Source organism: Rhea americana, unplaced genomic scaffold (genome assembly GCF_003343005.1).
Source record: "Rhea americana isolate MKP2758 unplaced genomic scaffold, rheAme1 scaffold_14, whole genome shotgun sequence".
NCBI classification, from domain to species: Eukaryota; Metazoa; Chordata; class Aves; order Rheiformes; family Rheidae; genus Rhea; species Rhea americana.
The window spans coordinates 9,203,933-9,214,338 of record NW_028185483.1 but is presented as its reverse complement, the minus strand read 5'-3'; the positions used below and the strand labels follow the sequence as shown (position 1 = coordinate 9,214,338).

Below are 10,406 nucleotides of genomic sequence, written 5' to 3'. Positions count from 1 at the left end.
GTTATTAGAGCATTCCCTTTGCAAGTCATATTTGGTTATTTTTCCCTAATACTTACCTGCTCTCTTTAAGGCTGATTGTTATATTCTTCTTTCTGTTTGGCAGTTAGTTCAGTTCAATAAAGCAAGTTTGTAGCATATGATATTGCTAAAGAGAAAAAAATATTAATAGAAGATTTAAAAAAAAAGCCTAAAGCTTATATCTCATAAAAGGGAATATAAGGTTTTAACCTGATCATATTTTTAGCTTGAAAGAAAAGACCAGTTTTTACATGTTTGTGCTCATCTGATTTTCTATTTTATCTGTTCTAATGCTTTTTCCCCTTTCACATTTCCAAAGCRTGCATTTTCATGGCTGTAATCGCAYGCAGAAGGAGCTTCAAATAAGGACGTGGTAAAAGAGAAGCAGGAAATCTTGCAGGCTTTGGATTCCAACTAGGTTCTAAATCTTGCTTGATAAGCAATTCAATAAATCAGATAGGTTATATGCTGGCAAGTGTTGCATGGAACTGAGAAAAGAGGGAAGAATGTCTAAAAACTTGTACTTTTTCCAATTACTGTGGAAAATAAGGATATTTGATTAAAAGAGAAAGGGATTAGTGAACACTASTTAATGGATAGGAACTCCCTATGTGTAATGGGTATATAGTAGTTCTGTGAGTGAATTAAGGGAAATTTCAGCTTTTCAAAATAAAGCTTTTGTAGTATCAGATTGCTTTGGTAAATTTTGAAATTATGAAATTAGTATGGTAATGATAAAGTGTATTTGTAGAAGTTCTTTAAAGGGGAAAGGGTTTCACTTCTTCTGATGGAGAAAAATTTTACTAAATTTTAGTCATTAAAAAGTGAAATGTTTAGCCTAATGTTGATGACAGATTTCATTTTGTGCAAGAGAGCTTTGTTGTTGTTGTTGTTGTTGTTTTTATTTCTGGGTATGACCTTAATAAATTAGGTAGACATTTGAATAGTGATCTTTTTAATTCCTCCAGAAAAAGTTCGGGAAATTCAGGAAAAACTTGAAGCCTTCATTGAAGCCCTCCATCAAGAAAAATAGATTGTTCAAACAGGTAATCATTTTTAGAGCATAAAAGGATTGTTACAGTTTTCTTCCTGTTCTGTATAAAATAATTATACTTCCTCTTATAGGCACATGTTTTCATACAGCCTTTGTGAAAGTTCCTTTTTATTTTATTTCAATGCCTGGCTACTGCTTCTTCTTTCTTCTAATCTACAGAACTATACTTTTAGCTTCTATGCTGCAAGCTGATGCAAAACTTGGTAGAAATATAATTATTAACTAGTTATTCAGATACTGTTAAACACTTCAGGATATTTGATTACTGTCAGTTCATTATTTTTATCGTGTTAAAAGAAGGACTATAACTAGTTGGAAAAATAAAGGTAATATGTTTCTTGTATATAAAGCATTTTGAAATCTTTTCCTTAAGGGCACTATGTATTACAAGCAAAAATCATTATTTGCATTTGTATCACTTCCAAATTTATTTCTTTAATAAKAATTCTTAAAATATAGAGGGCTAAATCGTCACATTATATTTGCATGCATTTTAATGTAATCTCCTTTCTGTTTCAGCAGCAACTTTACACAAGAATGCAGCCTTTTCCAGGATATCTTGCACAAGAAAACTGAATGAAATGGCTTTTCTGTCCCACTCTTTCCTATCTTTTGTGGAGCACCCTGTGATGTTGAAGGAGAAAGGAAATAATTTCTGATAGTTTTGAGAAGTTCAAGTAAAACCCACGCACTCTTAATTTTTGAAGCTAGATATACATGACAGAGGAATCTGACTTGTGTCTTGTTGAAATAGCGTGGGAGATTGTCAAAGTTGTACAGTTAAAAGGGTTTTTTTCCATGAAAGAAAGAAAGGCTTTTATTTTTGGCATCTGTTATGTATGGTGGGGCTGGATCAGATCCATAAAGTGGTTCTAATTGTTGTCAGTTTCTGCCTGCAGATGATCCTGGCAATCTAACATAAAGTTTTAGTAACTGTATATACATTAAAATGCCCTTCTAAGTAGTGCCATTTGTATTTGTTATGCTGTGTCTTGAAGCATTCTCTGATCACTCTGGTACAGATATAAAAGCATGATATTGAAAAAAGTGATCTTGAGAGGAAGTTGTGGATTTTCTTAAACTCTTGAGAGACATCGTCCAAGGAATTCTTCAACTGTTTTCAAGTGAAAGTACAGACCACTATTCACTGACACTTTAAAAGGTTTGGCTCAGGAAATAATGTCAACAGCTGCTCCTTTTACTGATTCTTTCATAATATGTATTGTTACTCTGAATCATAACCGATTACATTTCATTTTTGGGATTGCACAGACTCTGATTTCCTTGTTAACTCTTTCCCCTTAGTTACAATGTAAACTGATTTAATGTGTGGAATGTAGAAAGGTATTCTATACAATTCCAATTTGTCCAACCCCCTTAACTAAAAAAAGCAAAAATATATTCATTTTTCAAATAGCTTTCATAAGACCAAAATTGTTGTTACACGRATGTTATGCACAAGATCCCTTCATAGCCCTTCAATGTGATTTCTGTTATTTAGGACASTAAAAAATAGTCAGCAAGCATAGTTTTTCTTTTAGTGCCTTTTAGTGTGACAATAGAAATGTTACTTCTGAAAAATTTAAGCATGATTTAGGCACTGTGACATAGCTGCCTGGTGATTAATCACCTCCATATTTTTATGYCCACACTTTACAACCAATTGTGATTAAACAAACTACATTTATCAAATGAACTGGATACACTGCTGAATACTRCTATGGAAGATATTAGTCTTAAACAAGTTTGTTTTGCAGTTGTCTGATCATGTAGGTTGAAAAATTGGCATAGATTTAATTTCCCCTCTTGGAAAAAAAAAAACTTGATTTTGAACTTTTGGCAATTAAAAGAGAGAAGTCTGAACATGTACTGACGCTTACTATTTMTGTTTAGTCTCAGAGAAAATCATAGAAAATTTGGTAGGGTGTTGTCCAACTGTTCAGACATAAAATATTTAGTCCAGTGTATGAAAAGTTAACATAGAGCTATTCATACAATGGTATTGAAAGCTTAAATGTTTCAAGTGATCTAACTGCATGTTTTGGCATTTTTTTCTATTTAAAACCAGTTTCTGAAAATGAATGTTTGAGGATGGAAAAACAAAAATTTGGGTTCTATTATCATCATCATCTGAATGCACGATTCTGAGGGCAGGTTCCGTAARTTGTATAGCAAGAGAAATATGTCTGTACTCCTGTTAAATCCCTCTTTGTAAATAACAAACAAAAAAACAAACAAAAACCTCTTTCGCATTTACTTAGAGATCACTGTTTGAAACTTCTGTGTAATGTACATGTTGCAAAATGTCAAATCCAGTGGTCCAGCGTTCATCTTTAGTGTGATATTATTATGGTTTTAGTTCTTWCTTCTCTCTGCTGCTCATCTTAGACTTAGCATGTTGTATTCCATGAAAATTAGGTATTTATTGAACACAAATGTAACTGAAGGAAAAATAAAATGTGGGTTTTGAACACGGTGCTGTTGCACCTAATTTAAAAGTCACTTTGGCCTTCTTTTTCTCCTTTACTAACTGTAAAAAGGGTATACTGTTAATGATATAAAAATGTCTCATTCCGAAGTGCTGTGTCAGCATCAACTTAATGGTAATTGTGYTAAGTGTTATATTTTACCGTATATATTAATAATTACCTTGCCATTTATATAGTACAGCATTTAGACAAGATGTCTTAAYATGAACTGATATTCCAAATATAAATGAATATTGGCTATGGAGCATTAATGTTTTAGCTGCACTTAAAATAAGCATGCTTTTGGGGACAGTGGATTTGAGAATTACAGAGCAGTCAGCTTACCAACCAGTGAATTCAGGAGTATTTAATCTTTTCGCAGATTAAGAAAAAATATTTCAAAATCAATTGAAAAAAAATACTCARTGTAAATCTGTTGTATTGAAGGTGCTGCATATTTGCTCTACAAATCTTAAATTGTAGATACAAGCATGTTAAATACCAGTAAGGAATTATAACTCTGCATTAACTCATTTTTCTTGAATAGCGTCAACTAACAAAACTGAAAAATATCTTGTCAAATGAAGAAGTAGTAGTTTTATGTTGTTTTTTATCGAATTCATTTTTTTAGGATAGAGGAAAGWAGTGTAATGGTAAGTTGTGCTTTACTCTTTAGTAAGATAAAATTAGATACCAAAGATAARAATGTGTTTGATAATTACTCTTAGCTGGACACTTTAAAATCACTCCATGCAAGGAAAATCTTATTGGATATTTAGCTGTAATTATGTTAAGTCGCGTAATAAGAATGTGCTGATTATATTGCACACAATTTTGTTCAAACAATTGTTTATGATCTAAGTCTCTGGGATTCGTGTGGTATGGAAAAGTGTAACTATTTGTATTTTGTAAGTATTTGTATTTGCAAAATTTTGTGTTTTGCAAAGTCACTGTAGCTAAGCAAAACAAATTTGCAATTAGTAAAATTAATCAGATTATCAGATTATTTTTAATGAAAACTGCAAAAAGCATTCTCACATTTTACAAGTCTAAGATATTTTTCTATATACGTTAGTTTCTGTATATGTTTTATTGCATAAAGCAATATATTGTGAGTAACAAAGACTAATCTATAATTTCTGTAGCTTTTTGAGATTAGAGGGGGAACGGAGGAATGCAAATATAATTGTTACATAAATTAATAGTTCATTTCCAGTGCATGTTGCTTGCTACCATGCAAGTAAGATATTTCATTTTTGCATAAACTGAGAATTTAATGAGTCAAGAGTTAAGTACTAATGACAAAGGGGTTTTCTGTCAGTTTTCATAAAAATGGAACAAATGGTGTTTTACAAATGTCAATGGAGTTATTCTTTCTTACTGGTTTCTAGTAATCTTATAGTTATGAGACTATGAGACATGAAAAACCTGGAAATGTGCAAAAAATGTCAAGTTAGGTTAGAGGGTGAAAATGCCAAGCAAACACCTTAGCCCTTGCAAACACACTAGTGCGCTCTCTTTCATTATCAAGGATATTTTAGTCTGTCTGTGACCGARTACATTTTGAACTTTAGCTGAGTGCTGATGATGTATTTCTGGAGCTGAGGTTTAGAGAGTTTACTTTTTTTAATATATCTTAAAAGCAGCTTAGGAACTTTAACAATTGTATTAAGAAAAGTACAACAGATTTCACCAATTTAGTTGAAAAATGTTGAAATGTGGGATCTGTAGGTCTGACCCAAGGCCCTTTGAGTGAATCAAAACTGTTTGTTCTTAGTGAGATTTGATCCTGGAGATGTTTTGGGGATCTTCTGATGTCAGAGAAATTGTCATATGAACCGAGTCTGTGATGATCTCTGCGTTTTTRCAGAATGGCAGCAGATTTTTTTTTTATTATTATTATTTTGACTATTTGGAATGTGTTTCTGGTTTTTGAGGTGCTTCAGGAAAAGTTCCAGCCATATTTCCTCACACTAAAGGTGTCTTGGGTGGTGAAAACTACTTACACCTTAGAGTCCCTCGCAGTAGTTTACTGAATATAGCTGTCTGAAAAAACAGCATCTAATAAACTAGCTTCCTGTATTTTTCTCTTATTTTCATTTCTTCAGGAAGCAACTGACTGGAGAGCTCCATTAACTGAGAATTAAAAATCTGCACGTCTYTGAAGCCCAGAGAGAAATTAGGAGTATGGCTACAACTTTTTAAGATTAAAAACAGCCATGCTAGTATAAACTACTATATTTCCACATAGTGCTGTCTCTTACACAAAGATGGTTCTAGATGCTTGTTTTCCAGCCTAGAAGACATTTTATGAGACTATCTGATCTGCATAATGGAAATAAATACATTTTTTTATAGAGCTTAATAACTGGCTTAAAGAAAAAAATGTGTTTGCATCTTGACACGAARATTTTGAGCAACCTTAAATCTTAATGGATGCTGTCACTTTCCTTGAGAGGATACCCTTGCAGTGACTTACCGTCCCCTAAGGTACCATTTTTTTTTCAGCTTAAAGCTATCTGATCTTGTTTTATTTTCTCATGAGTCTAGTAATCTTTCTTGCCTTGCAGAAATCTTTACCAATCATGATCATCAAGCACATGCTGTTTTTTGTTAGGTAAGGTAAATAAAATGCAATGTAATCCCCTTGCAAACTGGGTTCTATGTAACTGGATAACTCTTAAAGCCATGGTTTGTCAGAAGAGAACCAGGTGCTATACCTTCTATATACCTGTAATCACAGCCTTAATAGAACCAAGGCTATGGTCAAGTTTTTTTTTTTTTTTTTTGGTATGGCATCCTGTATAGAAACAAAGGGAAGAAGCTAGAAAATGCAGAGATTGTAACAGTTATTTACGCATTGGTACCCGAATAGAAAACCCATTCAATGCAAATACCTTGCTGACATCTACCATCACCTATCTGCTGCAGTGCATTGGAAAGTAAAATTATCCAAGCTATTGTTCTGTAAACAACTGCTAAAAATTACAGGCATGATTTAGTTTGACTGTGGAAGTGATTCAAGAAATAGTTTTAGAAGTGCCTTTAGAATGCATTTTGAACCAATTCCRGAGTTGACCTCAGAGTTCTAGAAACATTTATAGAATTGTCTCTAGATGAGCTGCCAGGGTTGTTTCTGTAAGCTAATAGAGGATTTATCCAGAACWTGCTGTAAAAGTGCTGCTGTCATAAGGCTGAGAGTTGGGTTTTGCRGCTATTCTAGAAGTACTTCTAAGCTAATTCTAGGTCAGATTCCAGATACAATTCTAGATTCCGCTCTGAAGGTGATTCCAAAGATGAGCCTGAGCATTAGCTATGGGATTGATTCTAGAATCAGCTCCTGGAGTTGACTGTTCTAGAACCAATCTTAGAAGTAATTCTAGCCAGTTCTGTTCAAAAGTTCTTCACTTTGMGTAGCTCCAAAAGGTCTTATGTTTGTTTTGCAGTACTGTCATAGAAGGCTGCTTCTTGCTGCTCTTGGAAATCTGTAGGGTCTAACATAGCTTCAGGAGCAATGTGTCCTAACCTCTGTGTTTATCTCATTCATTCTAAAAAGGATTGCTGGACTCTACTTGGTAGTGACAGCCAACAAGATGAATCATGTTCAACCTTTTCACCTACAGGATGATGGTGAATTTTTGACGGTTAGTCAGTGTGACACATTTATTAACATCTCGAATTAAACCATTCCCAATAGAGGGGAAGGTGTCCCCTAGAAAGRTATCTTCTTATAGTTTTGTAACAGAAATAGTTTAAGTCCTCTATCTTCTTTAACATTTTAGAGAATTTTTTTTCAGGAAAGAGCCAGGCATCACGGAACAAAACAGCTGCTGCATACTTAGAATTGTGAAGGACAAGCACATTCTATTTGTGCTCTATCGCTAGCAACCTTAACRTTTGGAAATGACATAAAGTGTGCCCTTGATTTAATCTGCACATTTGTATTTCATAAAGTAGCATCTCTTCCAGACTGCTGCGGTAAGGTAGATAACAAAAGCCTCTTTAGATTTAGAAATGATTTCACTACAGAAATCCTAACCAAATATCACTTTCACTTTCATTTCAATAAATTGTTCTCTTTTCATTAGCCTCACTGAAGTATTACAGTAACAGCATGCTTGGTATATTTAAGAACTTTTATAGCAGTATTTTGACTCATCTCCACAAGCCAATTGCGTATGGCTTTTGATGTTTAGAGATGGAACATTCATTGCAACCTTCCTACAATGAGTCTGTTCTGGTTCATGTGAAAATCAACATCCTTTTTTGTGTTGCTGCCTGACAGAATGCTACAATACTATTAGCATTTGCAAAGGGTTTGCTCTGTCTAATAGTGCAACCCCCAGATCACAGGCTGCTCAGTTTGTGTTTCTCTATTATGTAAAAGACACAAAGAAGCTGAAGGCTGGCAAAGGCCTGTCAAATCTTGTAATGTAGCGAGCGACCTCGGAGCTTCATTCTGCTTTATATCATCCCTTGTTCCCCACCCCACCCCTTTCCTTGAATGGGCTCTGAGGTAGGTAAATGAATTCAGTGGTATGGTAGGCGGATCATTCCTTTCTGACCTCATTCCTGTACCATTTGTTTCCTGGCTTGTTGGAGGGAAAGGGACATATACGAACCTTTTGTTTCAAATAATTTCTTGCAGGTTGAGGAGTTAATGCAGACCTTGTCTGAATTCACCCGAGCGGAAAGCGTTCTGAGTACAAGTCCTGACACGCTTGGTCCCTTGGAATTGCCAGATTAAAGGAGAAAGCAGTGGATTGCCTTCTTTCACATTTGGCATTGCTTAAACACCTGGACACCTGTTTTTCAATGTACATGTGCTACTAGTCTCTCTCATATCTTGAAACATCTGTCTTGAGAGTGCACAAAAAGCAAACAAAACCAACCTTTGAACAGCCCAGTGTGGGGGGAGTTTTGTATGTTTTTTGAGGTTTTTTTTTTTTTTTGGTTCAGAAGTTGAGTTTTGCTGAGGCAAAAGCTGATTACAGTATGCAGTAGGCAACAACCACCTGCAAAGGAGTCTTTCAAACCCTTGTCTGTAATTTTCAAGGCACTTAGGTTTGTACAGAGTCATCTTGGTTTGTTAGAAATTGGTATTGGATCATATATTTGTTTGTAGGGAAAGCAGTGGTTTCTTGTATACCAAACTGAKTTTTAGGAGCAATAAGTTCTTTCAGCTGGACTTGCTGTGTCCTTGAAGATGCTTTTGTGTAAGGAGGAATAAAGGAACATGATGAACCCACAACATATGAAGTGGGAATGTCCCTTTAGCTATCCTGCATAGTCATCATAAATTACCCTCTGCACAGTGAATGCTGTGATGTTTTGAGGGTCAGTCTTACCTCTGGAGTAATGGATTCCTAAGGTATCAAATGTAACGCAAATGTTATTCCCTCAAAGTCCTAATTGTACATAGCAGTAAATCTGTAGTATCTGAAGTGTGAAATTATAATTACACTAGGAAAAAATCGACATTATTTCAGATTTAGTAATCGTGAAAGTATTTTGCTGGAATATTCTGAAAAACTTCGATTGCAACAGCATGCATCTTTGAGAGGAAAATGGGAGCTGTACYAACAGCCTCCATCTACTTAAACCAGTAGAAATTCAGTAGGATGCCTATTCATGATACACACTCACCTCTTTGTGTTGCGTGTATGTTTTACAGTTTTCCACAAGGCGAAGCAGACACTACTACAAATCTGCAGGAACTTCAGCTAGTCTGTCCTCACAGTTACCGATATAAAAGGGAAAAAATGAAATGAAAGGGTAAGGGCCCAGGTAAGGATGTTCTCTTGGATATACGCGTATGTTAATGGTGCACTGTAGCTTGAAGGTACAGGCTGAAGGTATGTGTATCGTCTTGATTCTTATGCATATTGAGGTATGTTATGCAGATGCTCGTAAAACTTCACAATAATGCCATGATATGAAGCAAATAGGATTAAGCTTGAAAATCAAACTTCAGCAGCCTGCACAGATTCAGGGCATCCTCAAGACAAACTCTTTGCTCACACTTCATTTGTGACTCCACTGTGGTACATTTAAATTATCTCAGGTGGAAGAGTTGTTCGTCTAATCACTATAAGCCTCAAACCCACCTCATCTGAAAGCGTTTTTTTCGTGCAAATTATTCTTGTAGGCTGGGACTAATTCTGGACTAAATGTTTCATACAAACAGAAAAACTCCCCTGCCCAAATTTCGTGCTAAATGACTTGCGGGGCTCTAGTGCTGATGGTGCATAGCTTTATGTGAGGCTCTGCTCTGCCTACGTTTCCATATTGATGGTATAAGGTCCTTAAAAGTAGATCACTGCACCTTATCTTCTGCAAATAACCAGGAAGGCAATGCCATCCGTTTTGTTTTTATCATGTAATATCTTTAACTAGTGGATAAAGGACTATTTTTCATGTTGACTTTTCTCCAGCAACTCTGACCAATTAGATCTTTTTGTTTTTTAATTTGTTAAGTGTCTTTTATAACTTGTCACTCAATACTATTGCCATAAGGCGCTTTCTGTTTGAAAAGGCCTTTTTGCCTCTTACCAGTTGATACATAGTCTCATCACTTCAACTAAGGGAGATATAGCTTCCCTTTTCAATAAAAGAAAATTATTTTTCATTGTCCAGTTCCTAAAAATCAAAATTCTATCTGGGAATTGGCCAAGTTTTATGGAAATACAGCTAATCATAGGTTATCTTATGAAGTGCTATCTCTATACACTGCTTTGTTGCATATTTTACATACCCTGTTTGTTTTTCCTGCCTGAACAAACTTCTCTCATCCTCCTCTGTCCTATTGGCATGTAAATTGCACCGACATCAGGTGACATTCTCTGGCCTGAAGGTCAGATTAGATG

General features: G+C 35.0%; 1 protein-coding gene across 1 annotated transcript in view; it reads left to right on the top strand.

Moving 5' to 3' along the window:
- Positions 1-3,574, top strand: part of OPA1 (OPA1 mitochondrial dynamin like GTPase) — a 56,879-nt gene extending 53,305 nt beyond the window's left edge. Inside the window, exons 29-30 of the mRNA XM_085298674.1 lie at positions 987-1,064; positions 1,592-3,574. Coding sequence (XP_085154800.1) covers positions 987-1,051 — 65 coding nt within the window. The 3' untranslated portion in view covers positions 1,052-1,064; positions 1,592-3,574. The remainder of the gene's footprint in view (positions 1-986; positions 1,065-1,591) is intronic.
- Positions 3,575-10,406: the final 6,832 nt, after the last annotated feature.